Source organism: Theobroma cacao, chromosome 1, assembly GCF_053813885.1.
Source record: "Theobroma cacao isolate CCN51 chromosome 1, ASM5381388v1, whole genome shotgun sequence".
Taxonomy (NCBI): Eukaryota; Viridiplantae; Streptophyta; class Magnoliopsida; order Malvales; family Malvaceae; genus Theobroma; species Theobroma cacao.
Genome location: NC_142639.1, coordinates 42286700 through 42307945, shown reverse-complemented (window position 1 = coordinate 42307945; position 21246 = coordinate 42286700). Strand labels below are relative to the sequence as shown.

Here is a 21246-nt window from a genome sequence, read left to right as displayed (position 1 = left end):
TGAGATAATTGCTAATATTTAAGATTTAAAGAGTCTCATAATATCGCCGCCTTTGTTTTTTTTTTTTTTAATTTCTCTATATAGAAGCCATTCAATTATTGATAAGGTTAATGTAAACGTCATAGTTTAATGAAATCAAGACTAAATAAACCATAATTTAATTAATTATGAGTCAATAATTAGATCATATAGCATTGATTTAGATGGTTCTTGTTTACTCTCCAAAGCAATACCAATAGTAAAATCAAAATTATTCTTCATATCTTCTCCCAAGTTTCAAACAACAAATATCTTGTATTTTAGTAATAAGAACGTGAGTTAAGGAACCGGATTTTGTAAACGAGGAAAACAAACAGCCGACTAGGAAATTTCAAAGCAATTGCATTGGATTTGCATGGATGATGCAACCAAAATTGCTTAGCTCATTTCGATTCCCAAAGTCACTCCTTGTGTCTAATACTAATAATTAACAACTAATCACAAACAAAAAAAAATCTTCCGTTTTAATTTATTTTCACGTTTCATTTTGTTCAATTCTCGAAAAAAGTTACAGTGTTAATTTTGTCCAGAATAGTTATTAAAATATTTTCGAATCAAAAATTAAAGGTGTAATTATTTTTAAAAATAAAATTTATTCACAAAAGGTTGAGAAAAGAGCAGAAAGTATTAAGTAAAAAAATTAAAATTATATAGTGAAAGTGAAATTTGTCCAATAAAAATTTCAGACGTCCTCAAATCTAGCTAATGAAAAAGACCAATATGTCCTTTTGGCTGTGGAGGAACGCGTCAAATCCTCGTCAATCAGGAGTAGAAATTCGATCAGACTACGCTCACTTACTTGTTCGTGTACAACTTGAAAAAGTTGAAACAAATCAAAAAGCACATTTTTTTAAATTATTTTAAAAAGAAATTAAGGAAATAAAAAAATAAAAAATAGGAAAAAAAAAAAAGCCTATATAAACTGACTCCCGCTATATCTGCCCCTCTCGCCAGCAGACTACAACGACACAAACTCAGACACATTCCTCCTCTATCTTTCTTTTTTTTTCTTTTTAATCGCTCTCGTAGATGGATTCCTCAACTCGCTCCTCCGTTGTCGTAATCGGCGCCGGCATCTCCGGTCGGTAACGGAGAACAATCTAACCGAATAATACATTCTTGTTAACGAAGAAAGATGTGGATATTACGTGTTATTGTGTGTTGATAATTTGAAAAAAAAAATTGTTGAGAAACGAGAAATTGTGTTTTTTAATTGATGATTTTTTAAATTCTGGTTAGGTATATCGGCGGCGAAGGTTTTGGCTGAGAACGGAATTGAGGATTTGGTGATTTTGGAAGCCTCCGATAGAATTGGCGGTAGGATCCGGAAAGAAAATTTCGGAGGCGTGTCGGTGGAGCTAGGGGCCGGTTGGATCGCCGGTGTAGGTGGTAAAGAGTCCAACCCGGTTTGGGAGATTGCCGCACAGTTGGGCCTCCGAACCTGTTTCTCTGACTACAGCAATGCCCGCTATAACATCTATGATCGGAGGTCCGAATCCGAAACCTGAGATTTTTAACTATTTTATTTGGCGGTGAACGGTTGAGCTTTGAAAATGAGAAAACTTTTTTATCTGAAAGACGCCGTGTGGACAATTTGGATTCGCCGGCGTAAATTGGCTTTTCTTCTTCTAGTTTTTTCTGTTGAGTCTCTGTTTTTCAAGAAATAAAAAAAAAGGAAATTATGCGTATTAATGTATTAAAGTTTAATATTTGTATGAATGAGTTGCAGCGGGAAGATATTTCCGAGTGGAATCGCCGCAGACTCGTACAAAAAAGCGGTGGACTCAGCGATTCAGAAACTAAGGGACCTAGATGCAAACTGTGTCGACGATGCCTCCAAAGGAACCGACCAACCTCTGTAAGAAGAACAGATGATAATTTCATAATCATTAATTACTAATTCACTGGTAGTGCTTTTCTTTTTTTCTCTTAAATGTCAGTGAATTAACTTTTCCCATACATTTTTGGTTTTTCATTGTGGATTTTTTTAGAACGCCGAAGACACCAATAGAGCTCGCAATTGACTTCATATTACACGATTTTGAGATGGCAGGCAAGTTCCACCACCCATTCTGTTTTTCCCTGTTTGGATGCTGAGAAAAGTCAAGAAATGCAATTGAAAATATTTAATTATGATTCATGCATTTGGATTGTTCTGCTTCGTGAAAAATATGCTTAAAGAAATCTTGACCGGACACCTGACGGTAATTAGTAGTCATAATAAGAAAGGAAAACAATACAAATAACAATGATTATTTCATTAGAAATTTCTTCTTGTACATTGACACTGAACAGAGCATTAAATTTCCCTGTTTTTTCCTTTTGCTAATGCTTGCTGTTTTGCATACAGAGGTGGAGCCAATATCAACATACGTAGATTTTGGAGAAAGAGAGTTTTTGGTGGCAGATGAAAGAGGTTACGAGTATTTACTGCATAAAATGGCTGAGGATTTTCTCTTTACGTCGGAGGGTAAAATCCTGGACAGTCGTCTCAAACTCAACAAGGTATAAAATCCAACTCTTTGATTCTTTTGCTTCACCTTTCAATTTGTTTTGCTTTTTTTAATCAATTTTTCAGTCCATATGATATGGTTGTTTTGTTTTCTTGTCACTCAATCATGGGATGAAAACAGAGGGACAGAGAGCAATGAGATAATAAATACAGAAAATAGAAAAAAAGAGCAGAAAGTGTGCAAAAAAATCTGAAGCTCTGTTTTGTATGCATGCACTGCTTTCTTTTTGTTGTTGAGATTGATTGACCCACTTTTGGGAGTTTGCAGATAATGACGTTTACTGAAAGCTATTTTCACCTTTGTTTATTTTATTGTTGTTTTTATTATTATATAATGTTTCTTAGATACACCTTTTTCTTCACTATGGAGGGTCAACTGTTTTCAGGGTTCTGTTTTTTAATTTCTTTTCTTAATGAATTATTTTATCATCTTTTTTCTTTTCTAGCTATCAGATCATCATCGTCATCATGATCATAGACCAAAGCTCGTTATTCTTTTAATACTAACACTAATCGTATATATTTCTCGTTGAAATTATTGGAATTCTTTTTGTTTTTTTTTTCTTGGTTTATGAGCTGAACTCTTCTTTTCCTTCACTGCAATGATTTTAACACGTTTGAAAACAAGAAAATAATTAGTCAACCTCAGATGTTGGGTCTGTTCCCAACTGTGAGCAATTTCAATGATGCAAAGTTGTGAAACTTTGAGGAGTTGAGGACCCTTAAACAGGGCATAGTTTGACCTTATATTTTTCATTTCAATCGAGCTTCATGTTTAAAACCTTTCAAGCACTTTTACCTCACTATCATCAATCAGTAGGGCCCTAAGTTCCCCAATTTTCACTATCCTGCGCACTGTCCACAATGACCAGAGAACAACACCCAGGAGTTGAGATGTCTTATCAAACTCGCATAAGAACATGCAAATAGAGAGTCTTGTCATTTTCTTCATTTAATATGTTGTTGTCTTCACTATCTCGATTGCTCTAAAATCAGACAAATAGTGAACACTTTCCCCCTTTTTTTTCTACTATTCACAGAGTCTTTTAGAAACCTCCCTTAAATAGGTAATGGGGGCATGGGGCTCCATGTACCTCCTTCAATAAATCTTTCCCGTTTCTGCTTCTGATATCTGAACTGCACGGGTTTTCTTGCTTTGACTTCTCAGAATCTTATGAGACTCGTTGGCTGTTACCTTGGACTTCTATTAATTTTTTTTTAAAATTTCAATTAATTTATTAGTTCCTGTTTACGAGTATCATATATTATTATGATGCTGAAGATGTTTCTTTGTGCATGGATTCGGGGCAGGTTGTCAGGGAATTACAGCACTCGAGAAACGGCGTCACGGTGAAAACAGAAGATGGTTGCGTCTACGAAGCCAACTACGTGATTTTGTCTGCTAGCATTGGTGTTCTCCAAAGCGATCTCATTTCCTTCAGGCCACCCTTGCCCGTACGTATCCTCTTTCTTTATTATATGTTTTTATCTCCCTTTTTTATAGTAGTAAAAACCCACTAGAATCTAGCTTTTCTATGAACACTTGTTCATCAACATTATCTGCATTAATAGGAGGATCTTGACCGTTGAATGCAATAGGATAAGAACCCTAGGCTATGGGTCCCCATAGATGGGAGTTGCCAAAGTGTTTTCCTTATTTTATAAGGTGTGGGCCACAATAGTAAATATCATAAAGTTGGAAAGAGTCAGAATTCATGGCTCCAGCCACTTAGCTGTATTAAATAGAGATTGCTGGTGGGTGATGAAAGGGATATATATTTTCGAGGTGCCTTTATTACAAGCAAATACCATGGGTTGCACGGTGATCCACAGATTTTGTAACCCATAGGCTCATGTGATTAGTACTTTTCTGGCTTTGAGATTTTTTTTTTTAGTACAACACGTGTACGGTGTGGGGTGATAATCTGCATATAAAATATATTGTTGACAGCTGCATTTCATTTTCTTGAAAATATGATACTACTACTAATTAAACAGGCTAGTCTTAGCAATGGTAGAATGTGTGGAGTTCAAAGCCTTAACATGCTTTTCCGGGGAAACTTTGGCTTGATAGTTAGATTTCTCAAAAACTCAATAGTCATGTATGACAGATAGGTGTTGCTATTTCACTCGGACTAGTGCTTAGGGCAACCCATGATTTAAGCATATCTGTGAGCAGGTAAGCCATGTTTAGACCTAGCCATAAGGTACAGAGCAGTAGTCATCACTCATCCTCTTGATTGGTGCTAATATATAGTAGAACTGGAACTAGTGTGAGATCGTGACCAACAATCTATGAGAAAATATATGAAGAATTTGAGGTTGAGGTTGAGTATCAAATTCATGTGTTTAGTATGTAGGATTTTTGGTGATGATAATGAGGCTTGGAACAAAGAAGAAATGCCTTTTGAATGCTAGTCAATTATGGAAGTTGTCTGTTACAGCGAAAATCATAATTTGGCTATTAAAATGAAAAATCCACCACTTACACAGAATGAGCTTGGAAAGAATTTCTTAGAGATGTCTCAGACTATGATTTTGCTTATTATATCCCATGCAATTATTTCCTGTAGTGGTCCCTGGGCTTTAGATTGCTTAGTCGTGTAAAATTTCCTTTGATTACTATAAAATTACTTATGCTTGATTAAATATTAATATCGAGAAAAAAAGTATTAAATGATAACAGAGGTGGAAAACGGAAGCCATAGAGAAATGTGATGTGATGGTGTATACCAAGATCTTCCTCAAGTTTCCTTGTAAGTTCTGGCCTTGTGGGCCTGAGAAAGAGTTCTTCATCTATGCTCACGAGCGGAGAGGCTATTACACGTTTTGGCAGGTTAGTCTAATCGTTCTTTCCTTTATAATATAGTTGCCAGCTAACTTTGATGTTTGGTCTGACTAATCCTTTTGTTGTTGCTGTCACTTTAGTAAACTGAAAATTCAATATTTTTTCATTTTGGTTTATTTTGATTCAATGCATTGCGCTGTGTGCTGCCCTTGATCCCAGGCTGACCTATTTATCATGTTATAAAAACCCTGTTTTTCCGCATAAAACGACAATGCTGTAATGTTACATAATTGATAAGGCATTGCCTCTAAAATACAAATTTCCAGTAATTACTGGCATATATTAATCTGTAATGTGGTTGGTGGTTGACTTTGCTGTTTGTCGAATGTGCTAGGGTCTATCATTAAGAACCTAGCAGCCGTACATGATATGTCAAAATGTGATGACTGATACTATGGATTTGAGATAATATGACAAATGCTACTTGTATTATCACATATGAAAATAACCTTAAATCAAGTTTTTTGGGCAACTACCGCAGCTAAAAGACATATTAAAATATTTAGTAGTTATTTGCTTGTAGAGATTACCTACTGCAAGAGAATTGTTGGCACGGAATGGTTTCTCCTTGCATGTTTGTGTATCTGATAGTGTTTGGTCACTGTCTTAGGGCTCTGAATTGGTTGCATTGTAGGAACCAGTCACTATCTGCGCTGTTTTCTGTGTTTTTAATGGAGGGACTGATGTTCATATGCCTTTGATAATAAGCTTTGATACCCACAAAATCATAATTTACTTTTCTTGTTTGATTTCGAAGAAAACTGAACATCTTTTTAATGATGGGTGGCCTCTTGTGGAGGCAATATGGAATCGTACTGTCTTTTATCTTATTTGAGGTGTATTGAGTTTTTCAATGTAGATTCTTTACTTGTATAATGATTAATAAAAAAAAAAATTGATATTTTGAATGAGAATCCTACATCTTTAAGCATCTACTAGAGTTTTGTATCATCCATTCATTTCTAACTGCTCCTTGAATTCATCCAAATTGACTGCTGATCTGTTGCTATCTCATCAGCACATGGAGAATGCCTACCCTGGCTCGAATATTTTGGTCGTAACATTGACGAATGGTGAATCAAAACGTGTGGAAGCTCAATCCGATGAAGAGACGTTGAAGGAAGCTATGGGTGTGCTTAGGGACATGTTTGGGCCCGACATACCTAATGCCACCGATATACTTGTTCCCCGCTGGTGGAACAACAGGTTCCAGCGTGGCAGCTACAGCAACTACCCCATAATCTCTAATAACCAAGTTGTTAATGACATTAAGGTAACTCATAGTATTTACTTTTAAGATCAAATTCTACTCTGCATGTGTTTTGACATTCTGAACGTTAATCTCTCAGGCTATTAGCAACTATATTTCTATTGGTAATATCCAAGTAATGCATGATCTGAAAATGAACGAAAGAAATCTAACTGGTTGAATCAAGGGGAACTGTTAAATTCTTCCTGTGTCTGATTTGAGGATTGGTAGAATTATATATATATATATATATATATGGGAGAAAAGCCATTTATCTAATGCTCTGCTTTTCTGCTGGTCATAGTTCCGCTTTGGGTTGATTATTTTATCCATGATACAGAGATACATAAAGCAAATCTTTTTCTTTGGATGCTTAAGATAACCTCATAACGCAAGCAGCAAGCTGCATTAGAATATTGAATCATGATTTTAACACTGTTGGCTTTTCCTTTTCCCTTTTTCTTTTTTTTAAATTTCCTTCAGGCCCCAGTTGGACGCATTTTCTTCACAGGCGAACACACAAGTGAAAGATTTAATGGCTATGTGCATGGTGGATACCTTGCAGGTGAGGATACATGAAAATTTAACTGACTCGAGAGAAATTCGTGAACCCTATTGTCTGAGTTCTGACCAATTCTGAGATTAAATGTTTACAGGTATTGACACAAGTAAAGCAGTACTGGAAGAAATAAGGAAGGATGAAAGAAAAAATGAGAATCAAACTTTCTTGCTAGAACCCTTGCTAGCATTAACTTTGACACAGACGGATGCAGTCTCAGGTCTCCACAAATGTGATGTTCCTACACAATTATATCTTAGCAGCAAGCTTGGTGCCATTCCGGAAGCAATCTTATGACTACATGGACCTAACTTTGATAACAGTGATGATGATGATGATGATGATGATGATGAAAACATCGAGAATGAGATGGATGGAAAAATGGGTTCCGATCCAAGCCTAGACCAACCCCTTTTAACACCACAGACAAGTTCGAATGAAAGAGATGATAATTACAAGAAACAGAGGAAAAGATGTCTGAAAGTGGTGTGATCATTTCTGATTGTCTTCCGAGAGCAGCTGCTACTCTTCACTGGTGGTGCCTGGCTTTTGGAATTTTGACAAAGGAACCAGTTTTACCCCAGGCATCCATGTAACAGTTGTTCAATAGATTTGGATGAGAAAATGATAGAAGAAAAAAAAAGAGGAAGAACTCACACTTCAGATTCTAATTGTACTTAAAATGTTAATATAAGAAAGAACTCTTCTGCTCTCTTAATCTTGTTTTTGAATTGTTAATCTTGCAACTAACCTTAATTGAAATATTTTTCAAACAAGGCTTTGGCAATAGAAAGGAAATCTCCTTTGGCCTTCAATGGATACAGTTCTACACCTTCTTGCCATTTATTTGAGAACGCTACCCATTCTTTCCTCCATTCCACCAACTTGAAACTCTCATTCTCCTTCAAGCTTTTTGACAGACAACTAAAATAGCTTGAAGCTCGTGGGAGATAGTACCCTTCCAGCAGTCCACTCCAAAACTTGTTCGCTAATGAGGAGAGAGAAAGATTTAATGTTACACTAGAAATAAGGGATCGATTTATTTTGGATGATGGAATATGTTTAAAATTACCATAATCATGAAGCTTGCTCTGATTCGTTGTCGTGGTATCAAACCACATTGTCACTTGCGTTCTAGCATTCCATTCATACTGTCACATGGAACAGATGTAAGTCCATGAGCCTTGAACCACTGGAAAATGCTAGATATATCATTAGACATCTGATTAATCCAGCACCAAAATCTGACTCAACTTGTCTGTGCAATATGACCGATGAAATGGTATGCTATTGTCCCTGACTAATTACTCAACTATTAAAGTAACAAAACGATGAGGAAAATATTTGTTCACACCTGTTGCATCTCACTTGGATTTTCTGCCAACGTTTTTGCACTTTCAAGCCATGTTCCAAGCAGAAAATTGTCATCGGAAGCAAGAAGAATATCGATGTCCTTTATTAGTTGAAGAAACTTCTGACTGTGAACGTTTAAAGCTTTGACATCCTTCCTTCGGAAAGCTTTCACTGCATCCAAATAGACTTGGTTTGCTAGCTTTGACAGCACTTGACGTGTTAAGTCAACTAAGTCATATCTGTCAAAAAACCATGCATAAGGAGATATAATTCTTATTTATGTTTTTACCTCCTCTTCTTCTAGTTCTAGCATGCATCAGATAATCTGTTAATCTTCTAATATCAACTGAGTAAGATATATCATCAGCATGATAATGATGAAGGCAACTGAAACTTATGGGAAAGATGTTTTTTCAATTTCCTCACCATTTATGTATTGTTAGTTTGTTACTGAATGGTTGTGCCCTTCAACAGCTTGATCCAAATAAGCCGACAAAATTTATTGAGCACTTAAATATCATGTAAGCATATATCTGCATTTTGTTCTTCATGGTTCAAGTTGAATGTTTTAGCTACAATTTCCTCAGGGAACAGTGGGGGGAAAGAACTATTGATAAATATTGCTAGATGAAGAGGTGAGAAGGGTTAGAATAAAAGGGTTGGGAAAAGAAGGGGGGGGGGGGGGGGGGGGGGTGTGTTGTCGCAGGGAAGATAACTCTTGCTAAAGATTTGACTACAATGAGCCTAATGGGGAAGGGGGACATTCTTTTTCATTCCAAATAGACTATACTAGCCACATGTATATAACAGGAAATGACAGATGCATATAGCTCAACTGGTATGCAGTACATAAACGACTATTCAGAAACCAGAAGTTGCTTTTATATATTGTTTTCGATAGATATCTGGAAGAGAAGAAAATAAGTAAAAATAATTGACCTATATGTGAGGCTCCCAGCTAAATCATTTCCAGCCGCAAGGAAGAGTTTTAAAGCATTGACAACCTCATGAGTAGAATACCACAAATGTGCTTGAGGCAGATCAGAGATAGTTTCTTGAAATAAAAATCTTCTGTTTTCAGTTATTGTGTGGAGCTTATGCATATTGTCTAGCTTTGATGTTTGAGATCCAGAATTTGTTGATGGATCCCAATCTGGAAATTTGACTATAAAATCTGTGTTATGGTCCTGAAACAAAGGAAGAGTTTATATTAGCTCCTATTTGGTTAGAAAATGTCCTTAAGTACAAAACTCAGAAGTTAAAGATTGCAGCTGAAGAATCTATTCCAAGTAGATATATTTCCACAGTAAAACTTGAAGGCCAACCATATTGTAATCAGCTAACATTGGCGTCTTTGAATTAAGAGTAAAATATGGAAGTAAATATGAGATAGCAATTTGCATCTCAACAGAGAAACATACAGCAATTCCGTCTGTACAATTGTAAACAGTGTGATACAATATTTCCCAAGCTTCTTCAATTTGTTGAATTGATTTACCATAACGTCTATGAGTGTAGGTCTTCAGCCATTCCTGCAAAGAAAGAAGTTAGATTTTGGCACAGCCTTGACAATTGAAAAGAAGCATTAGAGCAATATCACTACATGCATCTCAATTATGTCATGATCCTCAGTAAAGCTTCAGAATATAGAATTAAAACCTCGAAATGTGTGAGTGAGAGAGAGAGAGAGAGAGAGAGAGAGAGAGTCCTATCTTCTAACTTGAAACATAATGGACTTTATCTTAACAGAATAGGAAAGAGGTAAAAGGTAATTAGCATCACTTTTAAGTTCTTAAACAAAAAGTACTTCAAGCAATTGAATGCAATTACCAGAACTTGAACTTTTTCCTTTCGAAATGCCATTTCAGACATTAACTCATAAACAACCGGATTTTGCTCTATTCCTTCCATGCACAAGCCAACACCAACCTACATCAGACATTATTAAAAGTTCCATTATCGAAACATTAAAGCAATATTGTGTCAGAAGCTCTTCAAAATAAAACAAATTGTGTCAGAAGACAGAAGTACTGAAAGTTCATGTAGTGTTAGACATCTAAAGTCATCTAACACCACTGAATGCAAAAAATAAGTTCAAAAGAATGGGAAAATAACGGTATCCCATAGACGGTGTATACATGGAAGTTATATGATCTTTTAACTAAAATCATCATGTTGGTTAGTCTAAAATAGCACTTTGTAGTCCTAAAAGTTTTACATATTTGAAATATAAGTTTCATAGCAATAACTAGAAGGTATTCAAACGCATGACCCTCTGCATACCATGGTTGAATTTTCACTGATGTGAGCATCAACTGGACCAGAAGAAATTGCATCCAATGTACCGTACATTTCAATATTTCCTCCAAAATTATGCAGTAGACACCTGATATAGATTTTAGTGAATGTTTTTACCACAAACATCAATCTCAAAGAATAATAAAGGGGATAAAAAATAAAAAAAAAATTAAGAAAGAAAATTTGAAAGCTAATCACATCCTGCTAATGGTTATGTAATGCTGTGAAATTGCAGGAGGAGAAAATGATGAGACTACTACCAGACATAAGGGGTGCCAAAAAATTGAGAGGAAGCAGCCCATATTGGTTTGACATCAGCAAATAAATCAAGAACTATCATTTTCCCTTGTGGAACAGAATGTAAAAGTGCCTGCAGATATCACCAGTTATATGATCAACAAAACTTAAGAAAATAACCCTAGCAATTTTATGATGCCAAAAGGTACAAGTTCCTAAGCTTGAGAATTATTCAGAAACCAATAATACTTGAAGATCCAGTTCTATCAAATGCTATTATCATAATGCTCTATCCATTGGCTATCACAATGATTTCCTGCACCAATGCACAAGGTGTTAGCTGTAGCAAGATCCATCAATCCTCCTTATCGCCCATGTCTCTTTTCCTATTAGAAGCCTTAGTTGAGAACTCAATAACTTCAAAACTGAGTGATTGTCCAGACATCAATTGTATAGTTTAGATCATTTCAAGGGATAAAACTTTTCATACACCTCAAAATTATTTAATCTACTTCCATAACAATGACTAGGAAAGAACAAAATATGCTAGCTAATACTAATGTCCTAAGTAAATATATACCTTCATTTGGGGTGGCTTCCAGAAAGTTGAGTCTGAGTAGAAAAGCCAACCCTGCACATTGGTAGAATAATCAAGTAATAATTGAACTGAGAAAAGAAACCTGCAGTGCAGGAGCTAACTTACATATGGCCATGTATGGTCAACACATACAGTAAAATGATCATGCAAGGCAGATATTCATATAACAAAGTAGGATTTACCTGAGCTGCTTATCCATTTTTTATGTCTTAGCCCAGAGACATTAAAAATATAATTTTCAGCAGTCATGCAAAATTTCTTATCAGCCCAATATCATATTACATATTAATAAAAAAAAATATGCCTGATTGTGTATGGTAGGTGAAACAGCAGTTTATAGGATCCTAACATCATAGGTTATTCTATTGGTATATGACAAAGTATTCACAAAAGAAGAAACAGAAAAAAACAGGGGGTGGTGTAGGAGCAGTAAAGAGCATACTTGCATCAACCACACAGCATCCTTGTCACCATTGGACATTGCTTTATACACAGCAGCGCCAAGTGATGAGATATATGTTGGGTCATTCGTAGGCGGTGAATTTTCATTGAATGTGTCACTGCAGTTAGGTAATATGTATTTATTCCATGTCACAAGTATAGTACAAAGTACACACAGCCTAAAACGAAAAAAGGAAAAAAAAGACCTAACAAACTGAAAAAAAAAGGAAGATGAAGTATGTTTTACATACATAAAAATAAATGTGTGTGTGTGTGTGTGTGTGTGTGTAAGTGCTACTAGCTCATTTTATGATTGGTGAAATAAAGGAAATTACCAGTTGTAAATATCCGTCACATCCCCATATTCTGAAGTAGATGAAGACAGTGTGAACCCAAAATAAGTAATTGACGCATCAAGAAGGGAAGATTACATTGTACAATGCTCATATTTAACCACAGAGCTTATTAAATATATTTTATGTATAGCAGAAATATAAAATGTGTCATCAATTCAGAAATTAAAGGCTTACCTTTTCTGGTACTTTCCTTCTTTTCATACTTCACATAAATGAAGTCAACATATACATAAGATCTCAGTAAAGGTGGTGTATTTAACACCTAAATTTCATGTTACCCCTGTACTAGGAATATACCCTCCTCTTTTGCTTGTTTCACATGTTCAGATATATTGAGCCAAATTTAGAGTTTCACCTGGTATAGAACTAATTCCCTTCTTATTTTTATTCAGCATTCCTAACAGAATCATGTAGTAGTACATTAAGATTTGATATACATTTTCCATTTAAAAGAACAAAAGTTTCCCAATCATTTTATTGTCAAATGCTGAATGTTCTCTAAAACATTAATACAAATAATAATAATACTGATTAAACAAATACAAGGTTAATTCAAGTAACACCTTCAATTTGCTGCCTAATAAAAGCCTCTCCAATCTTGACAAATAAAGGATCAGAAGGATTCAGGAGATAAGTGCAGCACCAACGGGGATCACCATTTACAGTATTCCTAGTAGGGGATAAAACAGAATTTTAAACTCATGCAGATAAACATAATCAGAGAAGGTTTGCAATAACCACCAGATATGATTCGTATGATGCATATGTATGGTCCAAAATAATTAAAATAATAATAACAATTCATAATTTGTGTTATGTGAAACCCATGAGGGATGCTATCATTAATTCATAATGTGTGCTCAATAGTAGAAAATTAAGTACCAGTCCCCTAGTCTAGTTATATTTGCTGAAGGAAATATTGTCTTCAAAGCTGCTGGAACATTCCCAGAGAACGATGGAAGCACTGGAGCAGATAGAAAACATTATAGTTTATTAGCTACGTCGTTAAACAATAATGAAACTACAAGGTGCCAACCAACTTTGAACAAAATTTTTCTGCAATTATTTGATGCATTAGACATACACAAAGTGACATGAACACTGAAAATGAAAATATAATTTCCATCAGATGACCATACCTGGAGTCATGCCTAGCTCTAACATTCGAGATAGTATCTTTTTTTGTAAAACTAATTGCTGTTTCAACCAGTTTTTTGATAAAGGCCCACCCCACCTGTGATAAAATAAATCTTAGGTCCAAACAAACCAAAGGCGGAGGATAAGTATAATGAAGAACAGGACTCATTACAAACTGACTAACCCAACAATTCACAAAAGTTCAACAAAAACATTGCATTCCTCGCACCATATTTTATGATTCTATTTGTGATGACTAGAATTTGTTAAAGCCCTTATAATCATGATCATGTTCTGTAATTGACAAGTGCATGAGTACACTATAATATAAAAAAATTTGAAATATGTTCAAAGGAGGGATCATAGAAGGTTCTATAGAACACTCATTCACTACGAACATTAATTGTGTATATAACCCATTTGTGATGACAGCTAAAATTGGCTTATACATTAGTTTCTACTTGGTGGGTTTAATTTGGCTCAAACGCTTTCTAACTAATAACCCATATGGATAATTCATTCTTATGCCAAAGTGTGTAATAAAACCAATGTGTCTATTCAAATATGAAATATAGAACTGGCAACTTCGACATTAACTTCTATTTGTAGTCAGTATGTTTGAGAAATAGGCATGACAGTAAAAAAAACATATTTACCTACCCATGTAAATTTCCCATGCGAGCCCAAGCAAGGAAAGCAGGTCCACCAAAGAAGTTATTCAAATCTTCCATGCTAATATTAAAACCCTAGAAATTAAAAGCCAATTCTCAATAATAGAACTGAGTCCATTATCGACAGACAACATTAACATAAGAGAAAACTAATAAGATGGCACCAATATGGACAAATCAAGATGCTTAACAACATTAAAAGTTCTTCACCGTGAAAACTTTTTGCCAAATGGCTTCTTGGCCTGTAAATGCCAAAGGTAGGTTAATTCCTTGAAGAGCCATCCAGTCAATCTCTTTCTCCCACCTTTGCCAATCCCACCACACATATGAATCTGCAGGGAAGGACATGATATTACAGGGGGTAATATATTCGACCAACATCATGAAATGCCTAAAACTCTATATCTGTTTGTTTTTTGCTCAGCAAAACTATATATCTGTTGTTATCATCTTGTTCTCAGAGTCAATCACTTGTTAATTATTAGGATAAGGCTTTAAGTACTTCTGCATACACTGAAAATACACTCCAACTATAAAACAATCTAAAACAATATTACCCTTTTTCTTCATTCTCAACAGGGAATGCAGGCCTATGATGATTGTGAGTGCTAAGACTATATGATATTAAGCAAACCCACCATTGTGAATGGCAGAGAGTGAAGATAGGAACAAAGATTCCATACTTACAACTAGAAGTAACAACATTTTGGTAATAGTTCCATGGTATTGGCCGTTGAATCAGCACACCCCCATCTTTTACAAGGGGCAATGAACCTGGCTTGGGAACAGAAGCTATCTGCACACCACCAGTCTTGTCCCAAGATACATGAGCACCACAGAAATATTTAATATACCAGTGGAGGCCGGATGCAATTTCAACTGCTGTGGTACCTTTAATTCTGGAATTGAAAAAAAAAAACGGCAACCAAAATGCCAAAACAGTAAACTAAACATTTCCCTATCTTCTTAAACTGAAGCAAAAATGAAGAAAAGAAGACAATCTCAAACCCCTTGTCTTATCCTTATATTCAGGAATAACATTATCCATGCTGAGGGCTATGATCACTGATCAAAACACAAAGTCATTAAAAGACATGCACCCTCACACTCAATAATGTGAAACTGAAATCGTGATTCTTAAACAAGAATCAATTTGTACATACATTATCTCTGGTCCATCTTGGCTAGTCCGATTGTAATTTTCTATCAGAAAGCAACTTCGTCCACCACAAACGTCCTGATATTGGGAAGTGAAAAACAAAAAAAAAAAAAAAACTAACTGTCAAAGATGGTAACAACAAGAACAAATTATACTAATTTCCCCTTTCAGAATTCAATGACTGAAACGAGTAAAGTAACAACAACAGTAACCAGCAATTTTGAAAACCAGACCCAACATATAATGACAAACCTTGGGGACAATCTCAAAGTGAAAACTGTGAAAATGGGTAGGGAGCAATCTTCCCAAAACGGCTTTAGCAGCTGATTCTTGAACAGATGGAGATGATCGTTTAGAATCTAACCGTGTGAGTATCGGCTCGACTGCTTCAGTTCTCGCAAAGGATTGTGGCAGTACTGTTAGAAACAAGATGAAGATAATTACATTGAAAAGGCAGTTACAAGCAGCGATGATTTTCATTTCCTGATTCTGGGAATTTCTCCTGAATTCTGATTGCCCCCCAGGGTAATCCAAATTAACAATGGTTCAGGGTGCTCGTGAAAGAGTCAAAGACAGAAACAAACGATGAAGAGAATCCAAACGGCAAGCAGTCGAAACTCAAAGAAACTAATGACTGACACGAGTGCTTGTGGTCGTTAACGTGCCGCCTTTTTTTAACAATAATTACGGTGGTCAGCTTGAAATTCTTTTATTATTATTATTTTTATTTTTCATAAATTGAGAGCAAACATATCAACTAAACTTAAATCAAAGGGTTGAGATAGGGCCACGTAGGTAAGCCGCAGCCACTTCCGGTAGATCTCACCAAGGCCCACCATCACCACTTAAACCCCCTCCAAAACCCTAATGAAAAATTCCCCCAAAACTCCCACTTTCAATCGCGCAGAAACCAAAAACCCTAAACTCCTCTAAAACCCTCTGATTTTCTCCAGAATTTCCGAATTGTTTACAGCGAACAAAAAGGGAAAGGAAAAAATGGAGGTGGAAACAGAGCAGGGAGAGACGGGGAAAAGCGTGATGTGCGTGTTAACAGACCCAGAAGGGATTACTCTGGGCGGCACCATGTATCTTCCCCAAAACGTTGGTCCTATTCAGCTTCAACAGATTGTCAATACGCTTCTAAAAAATGTAACTTTTTTTTTTTGGTTTTTCATTGCATTATATTTGGTCTAATTAGTTCCAAGTTGTTAAATTTAATTTTTTTTCTTTTAATTTACATTGGATGCATTTTTTTGCAAAGTTTTATGCCAATTGCTTGGATATAGTTGGTTGAATTATTAAAAATTTGAATTTTTTTTCATTAAGTTTTTTGCCCATTTTACTGCCCAATATGATCAAGTTGTCATGATAATAAACTGCTTGTTGAGAATGAAGAGTGATGAAATTTGCAATTTGGGTTGCTTCAGGAGGAGAAGCTACCATATGCATTTTATATATCTAATCAAGAGCTTCTCGTGCCACTTGGAACTTACTTGGAGAAAAACAAAGGTCAGTTCGGATCGATATAAGTGAAATTGTGACAGTTTTGCTTCTAGTACTTGATTTTTTTTCATATTTCTCAATAATCTTAACCTTTTATTGGTTGGTGAATCTGAACCAACAAATTTTCAGTTTCCATGGAGAAAACACTATCAATAGTTTATCAACCGCAGGCAGTTTTCCGGATTCGTCCAGTTAATCGGTGTTCAGCTACAATTGCTGGTATGGATTGATTTACCTTTGCTATGGAAATGTTAATATCATGGATGTTGAAATTGTTAGACGCTGAAATAAATTTTGGAAAGCCTTTTTTTTACTATTACCTTCACCAAAATTATTGTTCGTACTTATTTGGTTTCTCTGGTTATGTTCTGGTGGTGCAATCACAAGCAGGGTCTCATTACTTGTTTATTATTGGCCTATTTCTTTGCAGGGAAACAAAATTCTTGTAAAAATTGTCTGTCATATGGGCTCTTGATATGATAATATGATTAAACTTCAAAGAAATCATGTTCTGGTTCAGGCTCTAATTGAGAAGCCAATTATATTATTTGTTTCTTTATATGGATTCATTAAAAGTAAAATGTTCACTAGCATTATGTTGGTATTATTTTGTTGGTTATCCTAAATCTTTCTCGTTGCTTTGTTATAATAGGTCATACCGAAGCAGTGCTTTCTGTAGCCTTTAGCCCTGATGGACGACAGTTGGCAAGTGGCTCAGGTGATACCACTGTCCGACTATGGGACCTAAATACCCAGACGCCAATGTTTACATGTACAGGTTAGAAAATTCGGACTTGATATTGCTTTCTTAGTCAGTTGCCTGCTGAGCTGTTTGAACAACAGTGAAGTATTTAAGCATACAAATTGAATAAGAAAAAGACAAGCTATGTAACACTAAATTCAGTTTGTTGTCATTCTTTGCATGCATTGCATTTCACTACTTTATGTTAATCATATGCCTTCTGATTTTACTCAGGACACAAGAATTGGGTTCTTTGTATTGCATGGTCACTGGATGGTAAACATCTTGTAAGTGGTAGCAAGTCTGGAGAACTTCAATGTTGGGATCCACATACAGGGAAGCCTGCAGGCAATCCGCTTACTGTAAAGTCTTTATTCTTGAATGACTATATAATTTATTTATAAAATAGTATAGTTCCTTTGACCTCTTTAAACTGGAACTCTTTGTCTAATGGATTGGTCAAAAAACAATGGAGTGCTTTCCTTTTGCGTTTTGTCAGTGTTTTACCCATATAATCTCTGGTGCTAATACTTGGATTCTGCTCTAGGGCCACAAGAAATGGATCACTGGTATCTCATGGGAACCTCTACATCTAAATGCTCCATGCCGTCGCTTTGTAAGTGCTAGCAAAGATGGTGATGCCCGCATATGGGATATTTCCTTAAAGAAATGTGTTATTTGTCTCAGTGGCCACACACTCGCGGTAACATGTGTGAAATGGGGTGGAGATGGAGTCATATATACAGGGTACAATTTTGTTCTGCTTCTATGATTCTGATTATATTTACTAATGGCATTTTAGTCTGTTCCATGAAAGTGGAGTCTAATTTTTTGTAGGAATGGCATTGAAATAATTAGGCTATTGATTGTTAAATGTTCACTTCTGATTTCCTTTACGAAAGAATGCATTTTACATTTTGTTACCCATCTTAACAAAAGCTCAAAGCCCAATTACTTAGCATCTTTTTTTTTTTTTTTTCAGCTCAAAATATATGCTGTTTTCCTTCTTTTTCTTTCAAAATTTATTATAATGCACAAAGTATAGGACAGTACTTGTGGTGTATTTCATCGTCCAAGTATCTAAGTATCTAATGGGCAGGCTAGATGTGACTCTAAGTGTCTAATGGGAATTGGTCTTGGAAGAACGGAGGTTAAGGAATTCAACTTTGTTCCCTTCCATCAGAAGCATTACAAGCTTCCGTGAAGACCTTGGTTGCATGCAAATAATTGTTGAGCTGTTCTGTATTAACAAATTTTGTCTATTAACAGCTACCATTTAGACTTTAACTGCTCAGTAATGATCTCTTTTTGTTAACTGGCTGAAGCTCCCAGGATTGTACTATCAAAGTATGGGAAACTTCACAAGGGAAGCTAATTCGTGAATTGAAGGTAACTTTTTGCATCTGTTAGAGCATCTCTATATTAAGCTCCCGTCTGGCATGTCTATACATCAAATTGCTACTGTATTTGGTCTAAATTTCTTATTGCAGCCATTCATTTCCGTATGCTACTTGTTCTAGGGTCATGGGCATTGGGTTAACTCCCTTGCATTGAGCACTGAATATGTTCTTCGCACTGGAGCTTTTGATCATACTGGCAAACAATATTCATCTCCAGAAGAAATGAAGAAGGTAGTGTTACTTATTTGGTGTCATAATTTCTTGTATCAATAAAAATTTATCTCTGTAATTCTACTCTCTCTCTCTCTCTACAATTGCTACTATTTTTCTATTTTTTTCCCCTAATGTTGATGTAATAACCAGTTGAGTGTTGTATTCAAGCTTCCTGCTCTCTCATTTTTCTTGTAGAAGAGAAATTATACTTTTTTGCATTATAAAATGTAGGTTGCTCTAGAAAGATACAACAAAATGAAGGGCAATGCCCCAGAAAGATTGGTATCAGGATCTGATGATTTTACCATGTTCCTCTGGGAACCTGCTGTCAGCAAACACCACAAAGTTCGCATGACTGGTCATCAACAGGTACAACTTATACTGCTGCCAGTCTGCCTGATTGTAATCAGTTGTTGGTTTCTTCATGCTTTAAGTTTGTAACTTTTGTTGGTCGCTTGCAGCTTGTGAACCATGTTTATTTCTCACCTGATGGGCAATGGGTGGCTAGTGCATCATTTGATAAGTCAGTCAAGTTGTGGAATGGTACTACTGGAGAATTTGTTGCTGCATTCCGGGGGCATGTTGGGCCTGTTTATCAGATCAGGTTTGAGCTGTTTCTATAATTTGTTTCCATATCTCCTTTCTCTTATTTTCATGGTTGATGATTATCTTGCATGTTGCCAAGCAGCTGGTCCGCAGATAGTAGGCTTCTTTTAAGTGGGAGCAAAGACTCCACCTTGAAGGTAATTCCTAGAAATTTTTTATCTGCTTTTTTTTTTTGGTATTGAAAGATCCTGAGAAATGGTTGAGATTGTTGGTTCGGCATTTTTGTTTAACATACTCACATGCTCAATATTTGAGGCAGCATAGAAATGAACCAAATTAAAGTTGGCTTTTTTTGTGTCCTTTCTGAACTTGGTTGATTGAGGGCTATTGTTCTTTCATGGGTGGTATTCTTATTCTTCCCTCTTTCTACCTCTGCTGCCTATCTGTCCTTCCTGGCTTAGGTTCTCTCCCCCAACCCCAACCTCCTCCTCTAAGTCCAATGTTTTTTTATCTCTTCATCATTTCTTTGATTGGGGCCCAGGATGGAATGCTAATGTTCATTTAACATTCATGTTATTCTTACCATCTCCCTCCCTTCTAATGAAACCTAACTGGTTGTTATTTTCAAGGTGTGGGATATTCGAACAAAAAAATTGAAACAAGACCTTCCGGGCCATGCTGATGAGGTAAAGTTCTCCATATTAGCAAAGAATCATCTCTATTGCTTTGCCAACATACTGGTGACTGATCTTCATCTTTGTTATCCTTTTGGAAAGGTTTATGCTGTTGATTGGAGCCCAGATGGTGAGAAAGTTGCCTCTGGTGGTAAGGATAGGGTGTTGAAGTTATGGATGGGTTAAGAATAATCAATGGAGCCAAAAGTGCATATTGGAACATGGTTGAAACATTAAATGATGTGGCGGTTTCCATCAATGGCAACACATTTGGTCTTATGGGACCAATGATAGGTACAACTGCAACAAACCACGAACTACACAATCAGGCAAGCATTGACGGAAACAACTTTGCGAAGCATTTCAGTTATGCAGCTATTGTCAGTGTTCAGTATCGTTTGGTGGCTAATGTCACCATATATAAGCTGCACGGAAACATTGCAACTGATCTAGTGTCTTAATTTAAGTGTAAAATAGTCTATTGCTAAGGTTGGTTGTATTTTTACCTTGAGGTTGAATATACTGGTGTTTCTCGCTTTTATCGCTCTATAATCTTGGACGTGAAAAAGAAGGAAAAGCACTCAACAATAAGGATGTGTAATTTATGACCAACTACCAGAGTAGCGGGAAAGATGGGGAATGATCATCTAGCATTTTACTTCTCTTTTCATGTCAAACAGGGTATGACAGTGGAAATTACATTATCAGACC

At 35.9% G+C, this 21246-nt stretch overlaps 3 protein-coding genes across 4 annotated transcripts; 2 read left to right on the top strand and 1 right to left on the bottom strand.

The window, feature by feature from the left end:
• The first annotated feature begins 990 nt into the window (after positions 1-990).
• On the top strand, positions 991-7925 carry PAO1 (polyamine oxidase 1). The gene is made up of 10 exons (XM_007052418.3): positions 991-1120; positions 1279-1528; positions 1769-1897; positions 2031-2092; positions 2390-2544; positions 3863-4006; positions 5238-5387; positions 6418-6672; positions 7132-7213; positions 7305-7925. Exons 1-10 carry the CDS (start codon positions 1069-1071, stop codon positions 7502-7504), a joined length of 1479 nt encoding a protein of 492 aa, XP_007052480.3. The 5' UTR covers positions 991-1068; the 3' UTR covers positions 7505-7925.
• Positions 7850-16119, bottom strand: CYL1 (alpha-N-acetylglucosaminidase family / NAGLU family). Of its 2 annotated transcripts, none has more exons than XM_088810491.1 (19): positions 15710-16117; positions 15462-15535; positions 14986-15197; positions 14509-14630; positions 14288-14373; positions 13630-13724; positions 13373-13454; positions 13054-13160; positions 12470-12500; positions 12136-12253; positions 11676-11726; positions 11119-11228; positions 10844-10946; positions 10391-10489; positions 9982-10092; positions 9500-9747; positions 8562-8799; positions 8280-8358; positions 7850-8195 (listed from the first exon to the last, which is right to left on the bottom strand). In XM_088810491.1, exons 1-19 carry the CDS (start codon positions 15935-15937, stop codon positions 7960-7962), a joined length of 2430 nt encoding a protein of 809 aa, XP_088666617.1. In that variant the 5' UTR covers positions 15938-16117; the 3' UTR covers positions 7850-7959. The 2 variants fall into 2 exon arrangements, 1 of the variants encoding a protein (XP_088666617.1); XR_016028795.1 differs by having other exon boundaries at positions 8055-8195; positions 8280-8399; positions 15710-16119.
• A 168-nt stretch (positions 16120-16287) lies between these two features.
• Positions 16288-21074, top strand: LOC18614592 (WD-40 repeat family protein / notchless protein). The gene is made up of 13 exons (XM_007052414.3): positions 16288-16606; positions 16885-16966; positions 17090-17179; positions 17613-17738; positions 17937-18064; positions 18250-18449; positions 19028-19091; positions 19223-19333; positions 19547-19684; positions 19777-19919; positions 20004-20058; positions 20491-20547; positions 20638-21074. The coding sequence occupies exons 1-13, from the start codon at positions 16454-16456 to the stop codon at positions 20719-20721; spliced, it is 1431 nt and encodes a 476-aa protein (XP_007052476.1). The 5' UTR covers positions 16288-16453; the 3' UTR covers positions 20722-21074.
• The last annotated feature ends 172 nt before the right edge of the window (positions 21075-21246 follow it).